Source organism: Notothenia rossii (assembly GCF_949606895.1).
Source record: "Notothenia rossii genome assembly, chromosome: 9".
Taxonomy (NCBI): domain Eukaryota; kingdom Metazoa; phylum Chordata; class Actinopteri; order Perciformes; family Nototheniidae; genus Notothenia; species Notothenia rossii.
Window position 1 is genome coordinate 20,908,347 of NC_136907.1, and position 22,916 is coordinate 20,931,262.

Below are 22,916 nucleotides of genomic sequence, written 5' to 3' on the forward strand. Positions count from 1 at the left end.
ATTTCCCCAACACCGGGGACACATATTTATGTATAAAAGACATCAAAAAGTGCATTCTGCATAATAGGGGACCTTTAATGGCATAATAATAATAATAATGAATCCTTTGTGAAAACCATGTGTAGCCTCTCATGTTGTTTTGAGTTGCGTGTCATTTGTCTTGATGCCTTGTGTTTCCCCTCTAGCCATACAGCTGTCGGAGAGTGGCAGTGACTCTGACCGAGAGTTGTACGTACGACCCACTCCTCCACGGAGAACTCAGGAGACGGCCAGAGCCACTATGGAGCAGGACGAGAGCATGATGTCCTATGAAGGGGACGGGCCTGATGTTCCTCACATGGAAGACAGCAACGTCAGGTACAACTGGTCCAGAAGCCTCTGTAACTGTACTGAGGAATGAAGAGGCTTATAATGGCGCGTTTCCACTGTAGGGCCTCGCACGGCTTAGTACGGTATAGTTGGGCCTTGGTAGGCCAGGCTCGCTTTATGCTGCGTTTTCATTACAGTTTAGGAACTGGGGTAGTAACTATAGCAGGGGTCGGCAACCCCTGGCACCGTAACCAGTGGCACACTTGGAATAAGTGGAATAAGTGTGCAAAATATTTAAATTGTATTTTCTGATCCTGAACGAGACCTCCGCCAGAGCGCGTCTCCCCGTTACCTGCGGAAAGAAGCCATGCACGCAACGCAGCCCCGCTTTCTTTAACTCCAGGCGACTTCCTGCCGCTTTCCTCCGTGGTGCAGTGCTGATCGTTTCACCACGGAGGAAAGCACTTCACTAATTGCAGTACCCATAAGGAGCTGTACAAATGTCGCAGTTTTTGCGTGGCTGTGTCTTTAGTTGAAAGTCCAGTGGCGATCTGCTCATCTCTCATCGAAATAACATGCTACACAGGGGCGGACTGGCCATCTGTGTGTTCTGGAGAATAACAGAACGGACGATCGTCCTTATTATTACGCCGTTTAAACCAATTATTTTAATGTGTTTGTTAAATTCGGCATCATGTAAATTGCGCTGACAGGTCCACACACTGCTTCCCCACAGCGAGGCTCCCCCGCCCTCCTGTTGACAGTTCACGTTGAGCTCCTCACCCACCGCATTTTAAAAAGTTTTTTGCCTGCCGTCTTCTCTGCAGACTTGTCACAGCATTAATTCATGGTTTTTACTAACCGGTATCAGTATGTTGTTACTTCGGCATATATATATATATTCAAATTTCAAATTTCTTTATTAGGATAAACCCCTTGAGGTGAATCACCTCGTTTTCAAGGGGGTCCCAAGAAAACAAATAACAAACAAGTACAACATACAAACAACATTCACACACATACATCGGAAGAAATAACCAAGAAATTACAAACATTCAGCCTAAGCATACAGCACATGGTAATACATTATAGGCGGTTACATTGAATGCATATCATTGGGTAGAGTAAAGTAGAGTAGCTGTACTATATATACAAAATCATAACAATAAAGACTTAGAAATAAAGACTTAGAAATGGGCAATAGGTGGGTCATCTCATGAGGAGATGGTGAAATAAGATGGAGCCTCAACAACCCTTAAACAATAAATAAAGTACTTCAGGTCATACAAAAACATTCAACCTTGAGGTGAGACGACAATGCACGCTTGAACAAAGTCAGAGTAGGGAGAGATCTGATGGTAGCAGGTAAGTTATTCCAATCAGCAGGAGCTTTAAATTTGAAGGCTCTTTTGCCAATGTCCTTTTTAACAAGAGGAACGGTGAAGAAGAGCTGAGAGGTATGTCTAACTTGGTGGGTTGATGTAAAACGAAAGAGATACTGTTTCAAATATGGGGGATAATTAAAGTTGAAACTTTTATAAATGAACTCAAGCCAGTGCAAATGTCTTCTCAAATCAGGAGAAGGGAGATTGAGGTTTAGGTACAGTGCACAGTGGTGTGTATGGAAATCACAACCGAGAATAAATCTACACATTCTATTGTAAGCAATGTTTAGCGGGGCTAGAACAGATTTCGGAGCATTGAGATAAACAACGTCACAATAGTCTAATAAGGGAAATAGCAGTTGGGTAGCAAGTTTTTTCCTAACTTTTAAGGTAAAACAGTGCCGAGAGCGGTAAAGAGTACCGAGACCAAAGTTTACTTTATGCAGTATATGATCAATATGAGGTTTGAATGAAAGGTTAGAGTCAAGCCATACCCCTAAATATTTAAAACTGTCAACTCTATGCAGAATTGTACCATCATTGCAAGAAATATCACATGAGCCAGTCAAAGATTTGAGTTTGTGTCGGGTACCAAAGATCATAGAGAAGGATTTAGTTTTGTTCAAAAGTAACTTGTTCTGGAATAGCCAGTCTTGCAGGAGGGTGAAATCTGACTGGAGTGAAACTTGAATTTGAGAGAGATTTGGTTTTGATGTGTAAATAACGGTATCATCTGCATATAGATGAACATTACAGTTTTGAAAAATGGAGGGCAAATTGTTTATATAAATGGTGAAAAGTAGTGGTCCAAGTGTAGAGCCCTGAGGTACTCCACTATGCTGTATAAGGAGATCAGAACTTTTCCCATTCAAAATAACACACTGTTTTCGATTATGTAAATATGAGCTAAACCAAAGTAATGCACTTCTAGAAAGTCCAATAGCATATAATTTATCAAGTAGTAAATAGCGATCAACAACATCAAAAGCTTTGGTAAGATCAATAAAGATGGCACCAGTTAACTCCCCTCTATCAGCTGCAGAGAACACATCATTTGTGAATTTAAGTAGGGCAGTAGCTGTAGAATGATTTGATCTAAAACCAGATTGAAGGGGTGTGAGAATGTTGTTAATACTAAGGTATAGTGAAAGTTGGTTAAAGATGATTTTTTCAAATATTTTGGCAACAGAGCATAGGATGGAGATAGGCCTGTAATTATTGCAATCAAGCTGATCACCACTTTTATGAAGAGGAATAATACGTGCATATTTCCAGATAAGTGGTAGTTCGCTGGAGACAAGTGACAGGTTGAATAAATCAGTAAGAGGGTACATAATAATATTGGCGGCTAGCTTGAGAAAACGATTTTCAACCCCATCAAGTCCAGCACCACTGCTTACCTTTAATTCACAAATTACTTTCTGCACTTCAGTTGGTCGTATTTTCCGAAAGGAAAAAGAACTGGTACAAGGTGGCATATTACCAGGAGAACTGGTAGTCGGTTGACTGTCAGGGAGAAGCGAGGAGCAGACAGACGAGAAAAGATTGTTGAAGACCTGGGAAATAGATAGTGGATCATGTAGAATATTGCCATCAAGCTTAATTTGATTAATTTGATTAATTGAATGTTTTTCAGAGATGTTAGTAATTGTTTTAATTTTTCTCCAGAATTCTTTGGGATTTTTAAAGTCACCAGTCAGGCATTCTCTGTAGTAAATAGCTTTGGCATTAGAAGTTTTAGTTTTGCTTAGATTTCTCAGTTTTCTATATATTTCCCAGTCAGCATTGTCTCTTGTCAGATGGTATGTTGTCCATGCTTTGTCCCTTTTCCTAAAGAGGTCAATAAGTTCAGGACTGATCCAGGGTAGATGTCTACCCTTTACCTTAATAGTTTTCCATGGTGCATGTTTATCTACTACTTTTGTGAACTCGGAGAGAAAAAAATCCCATGCATCTTGAACATAAGGTATTAACTGAAATCTGTCCCAGTTAATAGCAAGTAAATCATTCAAAAATAAGTCAAGATTCAGTTTTTTATATTGTCTGATACTAATCAACTTAGGGGGCACTTTCGGAATTTTAATTTTCCACACACAGTAAACAACACAATGGTCACTAAAACAGTCTGACATGATACCAGACTTGGAAAATCTGTCAGGATGAGAAGCCAGTATCCAGTCAAGAAGAGTTTGAGACCGGGGTGTAATACGAGTAGGCTCTTTAATAAGTTGAGTTAGGTTTAGATTATTTAGTAGATTTTTTTCTTTAGAGCATGATTTATCAAGCCAATTTTTGTTAAAGTCACCAAGTATTATTAGTTCGCCTTTCTGAGAAATAGAATTGATGGAATTGATGGTGGAGATTATATTATTAAAGGAATCAGCAGGGGATGATGGTGGTCTATATACACTTCCAATGATCAGTCGCTTGTTTTCATGCAGTGTGATTTTAACAAAAATACATTCAAAAAGATAAGCTTCAACAGGGGGAGTAATCAATTCAGAAGCGAGCTCTGCTAACACAAAAATGGCCACACCTCCACCCAATGAGACTCTGTCAGATCTGTATAAATTGTAATTTGTCAAATTAATTTCATTATTTGATATATGACTACCTAGCCAGGTCTCCGAAAGTGTGATAATGTGTGGCTTATGCATAATGACCCATACACGAAGCTGGTTAATTTTTGACACCAAACTCCTGATATTAAGATGAATAATTTTTAATCCTTTTGCCTCATTCATAAGGTTTCAGTAACATAGGAAATAGCAGTGTTTTGTGAGTACAGCATTTGTAGGCTAAGGTCAAACTAGATGCAAGGCTGAAGTCTATTTTCGAATTATTTAATAGGCAGAAATCAAAATCCCGATCATACAAGCACACACAGCCGCAACAAAAACAACAACAACAACAAAAACAAACAAACATTCCCCACAAGAGGCCCATCATTTTGAAACGTGTATTACAATTAAATCACGGTCAAATATGTTCATCTTGTTGTAGTTGCCAGCAATTCTCTCACTAGTTTAGCATACTCAGCCCGGTTGTTGGCCCGGAAAGAACCTCGATTTTGGAGAGCCAGAAAAATGTGAAAAAGTAGCCGCTAACCGGAACTACCCCTAGTGGAAACGTGACCAAAAACGAGCAAGGCACGGCACGCTTAAACCGCGCTCCGTGGAAAATGCGCCATTATGTATACAAGCAACTTGTTTAAGTCACTCTTTTTGGAATTTGTCTTCATTGACAAAAAGCAATTGATTTATTTTCTTAGCTACTATAACAATAAAACTAATACAGAGATGTGATTATATTGGAGGCAAATACATCGAATGTCTATTGCTTAATAATGACATACTGTATATGAATAGTTTTGAAAACAGGGTTTGATTTGATGAAGATCTTAAGATTATTACTTAAAACACCTCTTGTTTGACTCCCCTCTCTTCTGTCTCAGCTACGGCAGCTATGAGGAGCCAGAGATCCGGAGTCAGTTGCAGCCCTCCAGTTTGGGAAACGGAGAAGAATACGGCATCAGCGAAGAGGAGGAGGAAGATGAAGAAGATGAAGCACGGAGGAGAGCCCCAGCTGTGCTCTCCAAGGTCCAGCTCAGTGAAGACGAGGAGAGCGAAGAGTTCAGATCAATAGGAGGAGACAGCGACATGGACTCTGAAACCTAGTGACATTTTATTTTCTTTCTACCCGCAGTATTCGGAAAACATTATTTATAATCACAGTTTTATGTGGAGAAAATACGATTTCCAAGGAGAAAATGTTGTACATATTTTTGTAAATTATCGTTTGTAGCTTGCTCCTCTACTGTAAGCTCTGCTGCACCTACAGTTAAGAGACACACAGCATATTGTACATTTCACTTTGCCTTTTATAAGTTGTATCTTGACATCTATGTACATTTGTTTTGTTCCGTTTAAACTCAATCATATACCGTGCTCTCAAGTTGTTAAGAAGCGACTTTTCTATCCCACTTCCTTATTAAAACATAGAATAAACACACTGTAGGTTATTAGACAGCTCTTTGAAAAACACAAATTCATGTACCGGTACTTCTAAAAGACATTAAGCTGCCGTTAGAGTTCATTAAACATTAACTTCTTCCTCTGTTTAAATTTGTCCAGGAAATGTATAGAATGAGCATCGTTTGTATTTAGTATTATGTTTTAACTCTCCAAGTGCTAAAAAAGAATCAAGCTTTGTGAAATAAAGTGGTTTAAATCTGGTTTTAAAAAACAAACATATTCCATATTGACATGTTTAATCTAAAGACCACACCCACCACCAGAGATGAACTTGGTTTGATTACATTTGAAGTTAACTTTGATGGATGCTGTGTGTGCAGTTGATGTTACAAACCACAAGGCCCACTGCATGCCAACAAAAGAAAATGATTACAACTTCACTGGGTTTGGTTTGACTTTATTGATATATGAATGTCATCACAGGAAAAGCACAGATCTAAGTCACTTTAATGTAAGTAATAGCTGCATAACATTTAGATGAGCTGGCTCCAGGGCCCTGGTATCGTTTATGTTGGAAAGACTATCCACAGTATGTAGTCACAAAATAAAATTGCACACAAGCCACACCTCCATCTATTTCTCGGTAACAAGACCACTTCCTATTGAGCATGAGGTCACCTTTTGTGTTGTTCTCAGTGCAGTGCTTGATGGCAAAAGAAAAGCTTATTCTGCAATTGTCCACAGCAACGAGAAATTTGACTGGTCTAACTTCACTTTTAAAAGGCTTTTACAATGCGGATATTTCACATTCAAATCAGCATAGAAAAACCACTTCTGTAACAAACACTGATAACATTTGAATTCCTTATTATAATATTCCACATCACACAGTTTATATTTTAAACAACCTTGTTTCATTTCAGCACACAGGATGTTTGGTCGTATGAAGTCCCAACCACGAGGATGCTTCTGTCAGGTGTTGCTCAGAGAATTGATGGAAACCTCAAAATGTAACATGCCTTTATGAAAGACTATTTCCACAATCTACTGCTCCTCATATCTGCTTGTTTTTAAATATAGATGAGAGAGAATACTTTGTTAAAATGTAGAAAGTAACATTTTAATGACTTTTTCAAAGTAATGTTACCTTTATCATTTGGTTACTTTTTGATTACTTTTTTAAACTGTGCAAGAAAGCTTAAAAGTAAAAAAATAAATATATACACTAATTTGTAAATTACATATTTTTTCTCTGTAGCAATTAAAGTTATTTTGTATTTTGATCACGTTACACTGTTTCTTTGAACTAGTCACTCCCCAGCACTATTTAAATGATTATGAAGGCAGGCATTCAAGTAAATACATATTGGATATGACATAAACATCTGTTTTTATTCTACCCTATCAAAATGTTAGCCTACTATCAGGGATTCACCATTGAGTGGACGGCACATTTCTGCCCCAAGCCATGCTGGTTGACCTGTCAGGTGAGGCGAAAATGCGTCCATGATCAGAGAGGTTTCCTTTAGCGGGGTGAGGGATCCTGCTGGGGCTGAGAGAATGAGACCTCAGCACCCGCTCGGAGGCTCTCACTGCGTGCAGCGAGCTGTTGGAGATCATGGCCGCTGAAGAAAGTGAAGGAGACCAGCAGCCCGACACATTGCTGACAGATGATGCACCTGAGAAAACATTAGGACCAATTTGCACTACTGGGTGTAAGGTATGTGGTTTTCTTGTGTTTTTTTATTTTTATGTGAGAAAAAACATCCAAACCTGATGCTGTGGAAGTGATATGGTCAAGTAATTGATAGTCCTCTTTGTCCGAACTTCTGCTGTTCCTCACAGCCTGAAGGGAGCGGAGGCTGGTCCGCAGAGGTGTCCGCGTCCTGTCTGGTGATGTGGCTGCAGAAGACACAAGGGTCATATGTGCACACACTCAAATACATAAACACAAATGTATTATACCTATACATATGCTATGTGTACCTTGATTCTGTTTCAGCAGCTTGAACTGGATGACTTGCTGGTGTAGTCTGGCCAGTTTCGGACTTTGGCAGCCCTGCTTAGTAACTGTTGGTGAGCGGCGAGGGGAAGAGCTCAGTGACGAGAGACCAGGCTGCCAACAAGAGGAAGAACAAATCTTAGTTTTATTTGCTGCAGGTAAGTTATTACTATGTTCAACAGTGGTGTTAAAATAAGACAGAAACATTACTGATGGCTCAGGGCTTCTCATCCTGGTAGGTGTGGAAACATAGGCTTGTCTTAAACCTGAAAATGATGAACCAAGGTTATTACAATCCAACCAAAATGTAGTATGCAGTGTACACTAAATCATAAAAACACTGCTCTGTACTCACTGGCTTCCTGTATACGGGCCATGATGTGGACGTCCGTGATGTCCTGCAGTCTGCAGTTTGAATATATCGTGTCGCGCGAGATGCTCAGCTCATTATGATCTGATTAGAATAATACATATAAAATAAGGGCTAATAGAATATATTACATTAAGATTGAGTTGGATCCTTAAACTCTCCCTTTTGTGTTACCTGAACTGACAGATGTTTTGTACATAGAGGAACCCATATTGTGCTGAAAAACTGTAGGATGTCTGTAGTAAAAACTGCCTGATCCTGACAATACAGAAAGAGGGCATAAGATAAATGTGACCAAATTAATCAACCAAAAATAAATCTTAAAATCAAAAATATTAGGAAGACAATAAGTGCTAATGCTTACTTTGATTCAGCCAATGTATCAGTGAGCGACATGCCGCCTCCATCTCAGGACTGGGGTTATCCAAGACGTGTCGACACCATCTGAGGGCAGACTCACTTCTCTCCTCTAACTCCTGCTTCTTTGGAGACTCATATAACCTGTAAGGAATACGCAATTAGCTGACACTGAACATATCTCACTACAGCTCTATGTCAAGGTGGACCTGTTTAGATGAGTTGTCTTGTCAAATACCAAAAACCAATAGCATCCTAACATCTTTTCAACTGCATGGGGACAAGGACAATAAATCAAACCTGGGTCTGTGTTTTATTTAAAGTTTAAGGAAATACATTACAGGGAGAATCATGCTGTTTGGATTTTTTGCATCATATGCTGTTTGTTTTTATTACACTTGGTCTATTGTACTGCACATTTGTAGATTCCTCGTTATTTGACCAAAGAAACATTAGATAAAGCCTCATTTGCATGTTTGACGATAATATTTCATAACACGCATAACATTTTCTTGATGCAAGTAATCAAATGAAAATATGACTTGTAATGTATATTAGTTCCTCTTTTTTTACCTTATTTACATGAAGTGTCCATTAACATTGTCCCACCCTTAAGTGAGAAATAATTATTGAATTAAGCCCCACTCTCAGAGAGAATACTGCTAAAGGTCTGATGGCACCTACCAGCTCTCTTCATCCTGCTCACCCTCCTCTAACTCAAGAAGCTCTACTGAGTCCAAAGCCGAGTCTTCTTCCCGGGAGTCTTCACTGTCCCAGCTGTCATTTTGACAGTTATACTTGTACAACATCCCATCCGTGGAACAGGGTGAATGGCACCCTGACTTCAAATGATCTAGTCTTATTCTAGCATCCATGGCAAATGACCGATTGTTACAATTCTTGACTTCTGTTTGCTCAGTGTCCTTCCAGATGCTGCAGTATGGATCTGAATTGCCCTTCAGCTGCACAGAGTTGTTTGTTAACTCATTGCAGAGATGATGATGGTTTGGTCTTGTATCAAACTCCTCTGGCGGTTGATTGCAGATATACGGGCTCCAATCGCCCTGGAGATGGTTTTGGAGTTCCATTTTTCTCATCTAAATCCTCAAATCTCCTTAAAATTCTTGTCCTTACTCCTCCATTTTAACGATGTTAGGTGGACCAGCATCAGAAAAAATTGGGCTAAATCTTCATCCTCAACAATGTGATTCTTTACAGTCCCAACTATGGTTCTTTTGCTCTGCAGGAGCTGAACTGTGTTTAGCTTCACCATAGCAACTATTGACCCAGATTTGTTGATTAGGGCGCTGTTAAATTTAGACACCTAACAGATTGGCTGGATTTAAGAAGCATCATGAGCTTATGTGGATTAAAGAGTCGAGGGGTTGCTACCAAGAAAAGAAAAAGAGACACCCAATTACTATACCATCACAAACTAATATGGTAAACCTATAGGTTATAGCCTTGGTTGAGCGATACAATATGTCACAATGGTGTTTATCTTTTAGGGAGATTTAGACTTTACATTCAGACGACTCTCACTGTAGTATAAGATAAGACATGTTTTCCAGAACCATGTCACTTTTTGTTCATGTGGTGTTTGGAGCTTTTGCTGAATGTTTTTAGTGTACACACACACACACACACACACACACACACACACACACACACACACACACACACACACACACACACACACACACACACACACACACACACAGAGACACACACAATCAGATTAACACAAGAATGAGAGCTTCCCTTCGAGCCATGTGAAACATAAGATTATCTTTCTTTCTCATCCAAACCAGCGGCAAAGTGCTTCTTTGTTCTTTATGGCTCAAAGGAAATAAATGTAAATCAAATCAGATATTGGGCTACTTTAAGTGATGTTAAATTGAAGCCACCAAGACTGATTTAAATGAACATCAGGGTTAAATGGGCTGCAATTATTATTGGCTCAACTTATAAAAACATAAAACAAAAAAGTAAGTTAAACTGTGAAAAGCTCAGGTTGCATTGTGCATTTGACTAATTAGGGCATGTCCCAGTTAGCTAGCATCTAGCTACCTGGGAACTAGGAGGACTAGTTTAGCAACTTGGATTTGGAACAGTTTGTACATAACTTGTAGTTATTTCATAATTCAAGTTGAGTTTTTAATCCATGTACATATGTGTATATGGTGTTTGTTTTAAGGATGTAAAATAATGTAGGTATGGAAGCCCATTTCCGCCACTTAAAAAAAAAGAAATCCCCATGAAAAGTCATAATTATGAGATAAAAAAATCGAAATTATGAGATAAAAAGTCATAATTATGAGATAAAAAGTGTGCATCTTGTCAATATTTCTTTACTGCTTTTAGACACTTTTGTGGAACATTGTTTTCAGTTTAAGAACATGTTTACGTTTCAATGCAGAGAACTTTCTGTGAATACCTCAGTTAAGGAAGTAGTTTGAGATTGATGGTTTATATTGCTAGACTTCACTAATAACCTGAGTCTAAATCAGTTATTTCAGACAACATACAGTTATGGTTATTACATGGTTTATATATGGTAATGTCTAGGGTCATTTGGGATATGAAAGACAAATGGAACAACCTTACTCTGTGATATGTTTTATTTACAAATTGTGTTTATTGAAAATGGAAAGCATTTGACGTTCATCTTACCTCCAGAACACATGCACCAAATAAACAGCCCCACTGTTCTTTTTGAAGAAGCAACACTTGACATCCGGTTCACCCGTTACCATGTTGGGAAATAAGTGATTTATTACAAAAATAAGAGATGTCACATAATAGTCCAATGTGTTACAATTGACATAATCATTTTGTAAGCACTATTCTATTAAGGTTCTGTTCTTGTTATTTACCAAAAGACAGCTTGGCATTTAAATCACTCATAAACGTATCGATGGATTACGATTAAAGGCTGCTGATGCTGTAGCAAGTTAGATTAAAATGCAGTCAAAATGAAAACAGCAATTTTGTATGCTATTTGTTTAAATAATTGAATAAATAATTCAATTCATACATGTGTGTATTTTGCATTCTGTTCTTACACATAGTTAATATAAGGGCAACACATTACTTTGTTTGTGTGTACTTAGAAATATATGAACTGAGAATATTTGGTACATCTTTGACGTGTCTCAAACAGCTGCAATTATATTTTAATTCATCACATGTTAAAGTATATTATAATTCTGACAATTGCAATCATCTCATATTGACTTTTTATCTCATTATTTCGACTTTCCTATCTCATAATTATGACTTTTTTATCTCATAATTATGAATTTTAAGAGGTTTAGTTTTTTTTAAGTGGCGGAAATGGGCTTCCATATAGGTATTCGTTAACACTTTTAAAACTCAAAACTTTCACTGAGTAGGCCTACACCCACATACACTCCAGTCCGTGCGTTGATCTCATGTACAGGACAGACAGAGCACCACATAATGACAAAGATTTCCAGATATATATTTTGTTTTTATTAAACAATGTCCCTCCCATGGTCCTTCACATGACTAACATATCTGAATACACCCTGGCCTCCTCTCACACAAAGCAGAGCAGGTTGGAGGAGGTGTCTCCCTCTCCTGCACTTGCGCTCTGCCTCCCTGCCCTTCACCTCCCGGCCTGCTGTTTCCTCCTCGTCACCGCCGATGTCTCCCTGCCGCTGCCGCTTCGGTTAACACCGAGCGACAGGACTTCTTCAACTACCTCTAAAACTACAGCAACGTGGCGTACTTCTTAGAGGACTCTAGCGTGTAAAATATGGATTAACAGGGTACAAATAAAATAGGGAAGCACCACCTGCAACGGGGGAGGGAAATGCAGGACGAAAGTGGCAAAGCGGCACTCGGCAACCCCGCAGTAGCAAGTGCAACCACAGCGCAGGTATGTTTGTTATTCACACTCCAACCACATCACTTTGTTTGACTCAAAAGGAAACGTGGATCACTCATTAGTTTACCCCAGGTCCCCTGGCGTTTACAGTGTTCGTGGCAGGACAGGTAACATTTGTTTAGATTAAGCAGTCTAACCTGTCTGTCCACATCGCTCTCACCTCAGGCTTGCCTTCAGCTTCACCCTTCAGCTTCACCCTTCACACTGCAGACAGTAGAGATAAAGCGTGTGTACTCAACAGATGTGTGTGCCCAGACATTTCCCAAGTTTTTACACGACCACACACACAGATGATGGTTGTGGTGGTTTAATGATGGTATATCCCGTTATTCAACTTAATCAAAGCACTTTGGCATTACAATTATTTCCCCAATCATTGTTTTTCTCTGAGGTGAAACCTTTTTTTTTTTTGTGATACAATATTCAGGAGTTTTTTCATGTACCTCTGATCCAGCTAACATTTACATTGGTGCTTTTTTTTTTAAGCCATTTGGGAAAGTCCTCAACAAATAGATATTTCTTATTCTGATTTTGAGAGCTGGAATGATCAAACATAGTCTTCAATCTAATTTAATAAGCAATTAGTCAATGGAGAAGACGGTAATCACCAGCAATTCAAATTATAAAGGATTATTTGTTCAACATAACACCAAACCTCGCCAGACTCCATCTTCCAGTGATGCTGATATCTTGGCTAGGACATTTGCCTGGGGCTTTTCAATGTCACCTGTGCTTATTTTCTGTACATATTTCTGATTTGAATTGATTAAAGGAGGGGTAGGTAAGTTTGAGAAAGCGGCTCGAGATACACTTTTTGTTATATTCCATGGAATGGATATATCTTTCGCTCTTTTTGCACAATCTTTGATACATTTATTTGAAACTTAATCAGCCCTCAGGTTACTCTAGGCACTGCAATTGTTTAAACAGATTCCTCTGTTATATCATCTTGTTAACACAACTACATATTGCAGTACAACTTGCCAGACAACTACTTGACACTTTGCCTCCATAAGTTACATATGAACACATACTCTTGTTGTGCAGGCCCTACTTGGGGAGACCATACATCTCAAAAGACATTACATTTCAAATGACTCAGAACTTAACTGTGGTTTTGTGTGGGTGTCATTTAAATAAAAGGTTAATTATTCATCTTTAAACACATAACTATTGCCTTTAAATAAAAAGCAGAAGCCTGGCTGCTATATCATTCTGTCAGACTTCCTCCCTGCTACCTGACATGAGATGTTCAGAGACAGAGATAGATAGTTCCTCTCTTGTTCAAAGTGGATTGTCTGATTGACGGAAGAGGAAGATAAAGTACAGTTTGTGGTTTTTCACATTTCAAGAGTTACAGACAGAATGGGGAGACTTTACACGCAGCTTGTTTGACATTCGAAATTAAAGATCTACACGCTAAGACAAACTCTGTAATATTGAACCAAATTTGAGTACATTTTGGTACCCAGTACTGGTTCAAGCTAGCATCATGTCTGTTACTTGGTATCTATGTGCATAAGAACCACAGGGTCAACAATCAAACCCTTTTTATGGCTGAGTATTAGGGTTGTTTCCATTTTGTTTTTCAGCCAAACCTATGGTGGTTATTTCCGACTCAGTCAAAATGTCATATTAACATCGTAACCAGCAAATGTTTGGTTATGTGCTTAATAAAGAATTATAAGAAAGGTAATTGATTCATGTTTTTCTGCTTGACTTAATGAAAAATGTATTTTGCCACATATTTTGCATTATTATTTGTCCACATATGAACAACTTGACTACCTTGTCATGAAAGGAAAATGGAATTAGTTAATTTCAGAGTTATATTAATACCTGTATATGAATGTCCTTTCTGACTGTAATTGTTCTTTCTCTAGAATTCATTACACTTAAACGGGCATAATATCAATAAAAATGGCCACAACACGACAGCTACACCTGCACCGCAGCCACAGTTTGGCTCAGGAGCCCCGAGCCCTGCACCCTCTCCAGTTCTAGTTATCCCAAGGGAGCAGTGGGGAGGGAAGTACGAGTTCCTGCTCTCCTGTGTCGGATACTGTGTTGGGCTGGGGAACGTGTGGAGGTTCCCATACCTTTGTTATCGCAATGGAGGAGGTGAGCGGTCTACAAGCATGTTCAATGGCCTCTGAAGTCTCAAATGCTTTAAATGCCTGGGTGTACCGTACGTCTGTACTGATTTGTTACACCCATTTGGGCAAGGGGCCCTCTTCCCCCTGCCAATGGGTGTGCACCGTCCTCCTCACCACACTGGCTTATTTTTTCCACCCTCAGTCCAGTGGTCTCCATGGCAGCCTTTAGTACTAACACACCAAACATTGACTAATCCTACAAGTTTTCCTTGATTACACACTAGACACAAGGTCTGCCTGTCTAACCCACGCTAATACATCTCCATCTGAAATCCAACATGTTTAGACTTGACTAACTGTGAAGCGCGATGATGTCATTGGTCTGTGAAGCTGCCACCTAGACAGAGATTATATAAATTAACCTGCCTTTACAGGCCGTCTACATGTAGCGATGTGGAAGTCTCCCCCCAGCACCACACTTTCTCAAACTGCTGTATTCCTATTCTTCACAGGTGTGTTTCTCATCCCCTACTTCATTATGCTCTTTGTTACGGGTGTGCCCTTGTTCCTCATGGAGCTGAGCTTAGGCCAGTACGGAGCAGCTGGCCCCATCACTGTGTGGAAATGCTGCCCTCTGCTCAAAGGTAACAACCTCCTGCACCAAGCTTTTTATCCCAGGACACTTACATACACCGTAATTCAGTGACGCTAAGAGATAGTTAGGTCAAGGTGGGGACTTATAACATAATTAGTTAAAAGTGTTAAATCACAGTTCTATATTAAATCCCCAGGACTCTTGAGCATCCAGTTTGAACCATGTGCAATGACTTGAGTAAGCAGGATCTCAAGTTGACATGCAAATGCTTGTCATCAGTCAGCCCCGACAAGGAAAATAGCCAGCTGACTCGCATCAGTTTGCCACCTCACTAGCATACGTCATGTGGCAAACCCTGAAAATTCCTGAGAGCTCTGTTGCTCACTTTCTAAATATAATCAATAATAAAGAAACCTTCGGACCTCACAAATATAGCCAGAAAAAAACGGATATAAGACATTCTTGTGTACGACTAGTTTTTCTCTTTCTCTTTCTTGTAGGTATTGGTATTGGGATGCTCTGCGTGTCCTGTCTGGTGTGTCTCTACTATAACGTCATTATAGCTTGGACGTTTTACTACCTGGCTAGCTCGTTACAGAGCCCCCTGCCCTGGTCCTGTGATGCTATTGCCAATATAGGCCTCTGTGGAAACATTACCACCAACAGCTCTGCTGGTAGAGGCCTCAGCCCCACGGAAAGATTCTGGAAGTAAGTTGTTCTTTTATCATTTAAAAATAAAATGCTTTTCAAAATTCTACCGGCTGTTTTGAAAAAAATAACCTTAAATGTTTCATTAGTGTGGACTGCTTTAAAGTCTACTATATCTCTCCATGCATCTTCAGCCAGAAGGTTCCTTCACAATACAAACTCCCTTCTTCCAGGGAGTCAGAGTCAAAAGGGTAACATAACCAGTTTCAGATCAAAACAATTTCAAACACATACAATAAATAAAGAAACCACGATATAAATAGTTAAGGAAGAGAGGCGTTCAGTAGCAATCCATAACACATTACACTGAGCCTTGGATTATGTCCAGTGCATTTTGTAAAAGACTGAAGTATGTTTAGAGTAATCATATATTGCAGCTTATTCCACACCCATGCTGGTTACAATACTGTTTTAGAAAGCTCTGATTTCACCTTGTTGCTGTTATGAAACGATAAAAGTCTGGAGATAAATGTAAACAAAACCGTGGCAATAAATAGCTACACATGTATTTTTGTCCTCTGGAACCATCCTAAAAATGTAAATGTCATCCTATATTCTTTACAAAACGTAATCCAGCATGTTAAGCAGACTCCATAAGTGCTATTTATATTCAATATTTGGCCGTTTTTTAAATGGACCTGGCAGTAATGCTGCACACAAAACTTCTTAACCATTTGTTTTTCTTGAACAAACACAAATATTCTTCACAATGACTGGACTGTTCAAACTGGTTAAACTGTCACCTTTTGAGCTAATATGACTCAGGACCTTGCAACAAGCTTTTATGTGTTGCTGGAAATACAATTCATCTACATAATACATTTCAATATGCCAATATACATTCCTATGATGTTTTCAAACAACAGTTGTTAAACTTCATGACTGTAATACTTTATAACAGTTACTCTGCAGCTCGTTTAATACATCTTGTATGAAAGGCTGTGTCTCTGTCTCAGTAAATGTTAGACGTTATTGATATGCAGCAAACAAGAGACTGAAGCAAGATACAATATCTAGGTGAGTTTGTTGACCCCTGTAACGAGGACTACTCGTATAGCATAGCATTCAGAGGCATTTAGAATTCTCTGGGGAACTGAATTGAAAAGAAGAGAAAGAGGAAGAAATGACAACTCAAAGGCTTGCTTGCGTTGATGCGTAATAAGTGTAGCACCACTAGCTAAGGAAAGAGGCGAGTCATTTGATCTATTTATGTTTGACTCGTGTGTGTTGCAGCGAGCGTGTGCTCGGTGTAGTGAACAGTGAGGGCCTCCACGACCCGGGCCCTGTACGCTGGCCCCTGGCCCTGTGCCTCCTGGCCGCCTGGATCATAATCTTCCTGTGTATGCTCAAGGGCATCCGAAGCTCTGGCAAGGTGAATTTACACATTGTTGTTATTGTCAGCTCCCACAAAACACACACAAACACACGCACACCGTCCTGCCCTGTGCTGGCACATCTTGTTTAATGTTATTGTGTGCTGTCTGTGTTTTCAGGTGGTTTATGTAACAGCTACCTTCCCATACTTTGTGCTCATTGTTTTGATCATCAGAGGGGCTACACTGGAAGGCTCTCTTCAGGGCATTGCTTTCTACCTCACGCCAGACTGGAGCCGATTAGCTAACGCACAGGTACTTCTGATGTTAGACTGGAACTCATGTGGGTACGATGATTTAATTGCTGTGTTAAAGTGATCTAGATATTTTCATTTTTTTAAGGCGTATTTTGGTCTGATACATTACAGGTGTGGAATGACGCAGCCTCCCAGGTCTTCTACTCTTTGGGCATTGGAGTTGGAGGACTGCTTTCTATGGCATCTTACAATAAGTTTGACAACAATGTAATCAGGTGAGTGTGTGCTCTTCTGCTCCAACTGCTACATTGTTGCAGTCATTAAAGGTTTGGTCTCTAACTCGCAGTTTTTATTTTTCAGGGACACTTTGATTATCACCGGAGGAAACTGCTGCACCAGCTTCTTTGCAGGGTTTGCTATATTCTCAATCCTGGGTCACATGGCGTGGAAGAAGGGAGTGCCTGTCGGAGAGGTGGCTGATACAGGTAGATACTGTTTAGTAATCCTTTGGTCCTTCTTTAATCCGGAAATCCATACAGATTAAATAACACGTGTTTATCAAAAGGTGAATCTTAAAGGTACATTTCACCTTACACCCACAGGTCCTGGGTTGGCCTTTGTTGCTTACCCAGAGGCCCTTGCTCTGCTGCCGGGCTCGGTTTTCTGGTCCATTATGTTCTTCCTCATGCTCTTCATGATGGGGGTCGATACGCTGGTAAGGCCACACACCCCAAACGATTTGAGCAGGAATAAAGACCAATGAGTCCCCCTCTGTATGTTTGACACCTGCTGTGATGCTCCACAGTTTGGCAACATGGAGGGCATCACCACGGCCGTGCTGGATGAGTTCCCGCACCTCCGAACAAACACGCTGCACAAGTCCTTGTTCTTAGGCACTCTGTGTTTCTGCTTTTACCTGATGGGTCTCCTGTTGGTGACAGATGTGAGTGTGTTTAACTTTAGGAAGTGATGAATGTGGGTTCAAATGCCTCTGCTCTGTGATCAGACTCACATTTCCCATGCTGTCTGTGTCTTCATAGGGAGGAATTTACTGGTTCACTCTCATTGACTCCTTCAGCACTAGTTTTGGCCTCATCATCATCACCCTCTTCATGTGCATGGGCATCTCCTTCTTCTACGGTAGCCCATCAAACACCCCTAACCTTCGTGTCAAACTCCTATCATTCATAAGAATTCAGGACACGTGATTCTTAGCAAGTTGTAAAGAAGGAGATCCTTGACTTTCTGTATTGTGAATGTTCATAGTAGGGCTGTGTGATGTTTATTGTTTGAGCATGGACATTTCGATGTGTGCTTCCTAAGGTTTTCAGCATTTTGTGAACACATCAGTTAAGCTCTGTTGTTTCGATGATATATTGGTATTTCCAGTGTTCCTAACATGCATGTCTTTATGAACTTCTCTTTTAGGAGTGAACCAGTTTTGTCAGGACATTATTGATATGATCCGCCATTGTCCCCCCTGGTGCACTAAAGTGCTGTATTACTTCAAAGCGTGCTGGGTTTTCTGCACTCCATTTCTACTGCTGGTGAGTAAACACACCAGAGGCCTGTACTACGAATCCAGTTCAACATACCCTGGATATGTTTGAGTTACCCGGCTTACCTAATCCAAAACAAACGCGCTCTCGCTAAACGGTCCTACGACGCTGGTAATCAACTCGGTAACTCAAGAAGCTGACTCAGATAAGGAAATATATGATACATTATGATGTGAACAGTGATATGATGTGATATGAATGATAATGGGACACATCGACGTCTGCACTCACAGTTCTGCGGACTGTACGTAATGTTACTTTGATCCTTTGTTACTTTTGAGCAGATATTTAAGTAAGCTTTCTTAACGCTAATGTTATATTAGTCAGATTGTTCTGAAGATGGGAGGTGACATTCTATTAATTTTCACGTTTACACAGTCAGTTGATTTTTGCCGGCTGTCTTTCCTGCAACGGCAGTTTTTTGTATTTCCTTTCTCCAGTAATATGACTTGATAGCTTTCAACTCCGCACACTGAGCTCTGATTGGTCAGCAGGCAGTGCTTTCACTGAGTTGATCTCTTATCCTGGAACTTAACCTGCTCCGGACCAGGCTAGCCGTTCAGCATAAGTTACCATGTAGATCTAGCCCGGTAAGAAGTGAACCAGCGTCGTAGGGCCGGAAACCCAGAGATTTCCCTGAAGTTAGCTCGCTAAGTGAAAATCCGGCTTCGTAGTACAGGCCTTTGTACTGTTGTTGTTGTTGTTGTTGTGTTGTTAGTTGACAACATGCAAAACCATGTCACAGTAGAGGCACACAATACAAATATGAACTTTAAAATGAGGATACTAGGGACCTTTTAAACTTACATAAATGCAGCTGGGTTATTGTGTTATCATTAACATAAAGTAAGTGTTATCTTCTCTGTATAATCCAAATGCATTAAATGTAATAGGTTTTTGTATAATTATTTCTACTTAAACGTGGCCATATCAAGGAAATGACCTTCACTGCCAGCTGAAAGGTTATTAAATGTTATTTGATCCTTTACAGTATTGTCGGTTTGCATACGTAGCAAAATCCATGTTACATCAGTCCCTTTTATTTCTGCTGCTCTTGTCACCTAAAGCAAAATAAGCATTTACAGTGAGGCTACTTGATATAGAAATGTTGCACTTACAGTCAAAGGGTAATTTGATGATGGGTGACAGAATGTACTGTCCCAGTGAGTTAAAATCATCCCAATAAATGACTAAAGAGTTATTTGTAAACTGAGGGAGAACCAAGTATTATAAGTCTATTAACAAACTGCTCCAACTAAGAAAATAAAGTACACCACTACTTTGAAATGTAGCCCACTGTTCTGAAAAACAGCAGTTGTGAATAATTCAAGAGGAGAAACTGACATTCAATCTGATCCTCCCCCCTGTAGCATTTCTCTGCTGTCCTTCTCATTCACTCTTTCTTCTGTTGCCATTTCCCTTTGTGGCTGTAGCTCATCCTGATTTACATCTTCATCGAGATGTACAACACATCACTCCACTACGGGCCCTATGTGTATCCACGGTGGGGTAAAGCGCTGGGCGTTTGCATCGGAGCGACCTGCTGTATGCAGATCCCCATCTGGGCAATTGTGGCCCTGTGCAAAGAAACAGGAACACTGAAAGATGTCAGTATCAGCACCATGCCACTATTTCATGATTAAACTGACGAAGAGTATCTTTTTAAATATGTCCTTTGCTTCCCTTTTTGAAGCGTTTCCAGAAATCGATCCGACCCCTGAATTCCTGGAGGGTAAACTTGAACAGCTCCACGAGAGTAGAGCAGCACATGGAGCCGGAGAGGGTGGAGGCTCCGTTCACCGTCACGCTCACAGACATGGACTTTACTGCGATGACGTGGGATGCGGGAAGTGAGGCGTGAGAGCACTGATCAATGCAAAGTGATAAGCAAACTAGGTTGTCAATTTTTTGTATCTATGTTATTCGCCCCAGCTAGGCTGTGTCTGACCGCCTGTGTGTCCTGCAGGGCAGTGTGGACTATTGCTTTATTTATATCACTATGTACTGTATGTTTGAATTTCATTTTCAAACTCTTTTGTTAAACATTGTGTAAAATGTAAGTTTGCAGCTATAGAGTTGGGATCGGCTTCACCTTAGATGGCATAATGAGACATTTGGATGATGGTAATGCAGCATAATATCAGATTTATTTATAATCATAGTAGCAAAGTGCAAAGAATAATCACTGACAACACTCGACAGCAGCTGAGGGAACAGATTGAGTCATGTACGAATAGAAGGGACAAAAAAGTGCAGTGACTCTTGAAGCTTAACTTCAGCAAGCTGGAAAAGTGACCACAAATCATCGGCCTGCCAGAATACAAACTGCACTGAGTCAGGAATACTTTTAACACATTTTACTTTTTAAATGAATGATTGCTAGAATCAGGGCTACAATAAATAAGTACATTTGTAAATAGAACTTGCCAAATCAACTATTAAGTTATTAAGTAATGTCAATGTGTGATCATCTGCAGTTCTGACAGTTCCTGCAGAAAATGTAGCAATCAGTTAACTTTTTTTCACTTGCTCTGTATATATTGATATTATGAAGTTTACAAATATTCTATAGTAGTATTGTATGCAGGCTTTAAGTCGAACCAACTTTACTACTTCAAGAAGAAAATAGATTGCAGTTAGTAGGCATTTAGTTTTTAGTATTTACTGGAACTTAACTTTGACAGTTCTTAATGGTAGATTGCATCTAATTGCATAAATGTATTAGCTACAGACATTAATGTAATACTCCCTCTAGCTCACGATTATTGTCACTAAATCACTATAATTGACAACTTTCTGAGGGCACAAATGTTATTGGATTTCAGGGCCTTTTTTAGAGAAGAATTCAAAAACAGTTTGAATGTTATTTATTGGCTAAGTGGCCACGCTGCTTAATTTATTATTTACATTTGATGTTGGACAATTATTTAACAAATACTGTTTTTTAAGACCCTAAAGGCTAATGATATCAAACTCTGGACATATAGACAATCATATGATAAGGAATCAGGGGAGACAGCTCACTAAGAGGACCCCCCCATCCATTTCAGGCTGTACATTCCTAAACTGTTTTCATGGCCCCTCGTGTCCTGTTCCAATTCCAGCATACTAGGCTAAGGCGTGTATATATTTTTTTAAAGGAAAATAGTACCTTCTCTTAAAGCATCTTTCAAGCAAACTTTGAAATGTTTGAACATTTTATTATCCTTTATTTTAGGATTGTAACTCATGTTTTTTCTTTAATTTTAACATATTTTTGCCTTTGTACACCGTGTTGCCATTCTGTTGTATATTGCTGTGCACTGCACAGTGAATAAATATTGCTTTTGCCTTAATATCTTTCATTCCTTTTTTGTGACTTATTGGATACCACTTTCTTTGAAAGATGGCTGATGAAAATATTTAAGACTGTGAGTTAAGATCAATTTTATCTGAGTTTTCAGAGTTCCCTCCATAATAATGCTTTTGTAACGATAAATGCCTGCTAATGATTGTGTTATACGGTTATATGGTATAATTTAGGCAAGAGAGGCTGTTTTCTAAATGTCTTAATAGCACAATCCCATTTAAACAACTCAGTTCTTTAACAATGTGTGAATATTACCACAATAGGGCAATAATTGCACAAAGTGAGCAAGGTTTAAACATGTAATCCAAGTTCTCCTGATGAAACCTCACTTTAGCAGTATAACAGGAGGAAAAGACAGAATGTATTTTACTATAGCCTATGTGATAATTTAGTGGGAATGCTGATACAGCATTCCAACTACTTGTTCTTCTAAGCACGGAATTCTTTATTATTATTATTCCGCCGGGATTTTGCACCTCTTCTTCTCCCACATTCCACATCGCAGAAACTCCGTTCAAACATCAAAACGTTCAGCTCGGTCGGGAATCGATAGCTATTACTTTTCTCATTCATAACTTTCATAATTCCAGAGATACATCCCATAATTCATCAAATTTTTAACATGGAAGTCAATGGAGAAATTCTTCAGAATTCAACAAATCTTCATGCGATTTCAACTGCTAACTGCTCCTTCAACAAAACGTTCACATGTAAGAGGTTTATCTCTCA

The 22,916-nt window shown here is 39.5% G+C and overlaps 3 protein-coding genes across 4 annotated transcripts in view; 2 read left to right on the forward strand and 1 right to left on the reverse strand.

Annotated features, from left to right (window-relative positions):
* The window catches only part of taf1 (TAF1 RNA polymerase II, TATA box binding protein (TBP)-associated factor), a 17,686-nt gene extending 11,743 nt beyond the window's left edge, over positions 1–5,943 (forward strand). The window contains exons 32-33 of the mRNA XM_079650937.1: positions 113–357; positions 5,149–5,943. Of these exons, the coding sequence (XP_079507063.1) occupies positions 113–357; positions 5,149–5,371 (468 nt within the window). The 3' untranslated portion in view covers positions 5,372–5,943. The remainder of the gene's footprint in view (positions 1–112; positions 358–5,148) is intronic.
* On the reverse strand, positions 5,678–8,432 carry LOC307020406 (uncharacterized protein). 2 transcript variants are annotated; one of them, XM_079651737.1, is made up of 5 exons: positions 8,026–8,432; positions 7,881–7,936; positions 7,655–7,784; positions 7,442–7,570; positions 5,678–7,347 (listed from the first exon to the last, which is right to left on the reverse strand). In XM_079651737.1, the coding sequence occupies exons 1-5, from the start codon at positions 8,045–8,047 to the stop codon at positions 7,100–7,102; spliced, it is 585 nt and encodes a 194-aa protein (XP_079507863.1). In that variant the 5' UTR covers positions 8,048–8,432; the 3' UTR covers positions 5,678–7,099. The 2 variants fall into 2 exon arrangements, with proteins under 2 accessions (XP_079507863.1, XP_079507862.1); XM_079651736.1 differs by having other exon boundaries at positions 7,655–8,432.
* Positions 8,433–11,925: 3,493 nt separating this feature from the next.
* On the forward strand, positions 11,926–22,173 carry slc6a7 (solute carrier family 6 member 7). The gene is made up of 14 exons (XM_079647221.1): positions 11,926–12,301; positions 14,194–14,431; positions 14,919–15,050; positions 15,502–15,709; positions 16,943–17,081; positions 17,203–17,337; positions 17,451–17,554; positions 17,640–17,764; positions 17,882–17,994; positions 18,085–18,222; positions 18,320–18,419; positions 18,708–18,826; positions 20,272–20,445; positions 20,532–22,173. Exons 1-14 carry the CDS (start codon positions 12,236–12,238, stop codon positions 20,697–20,699), a joined length of 1,959 nt encoding a protein of 652 aa, XP_079503347.1. The 5' UTR covers positions 11,926–12,235; the 3' UTR covers positions 20,700–22,173.
* Positions 22,174–22,916: the final 743 nt, after the last annotated feature.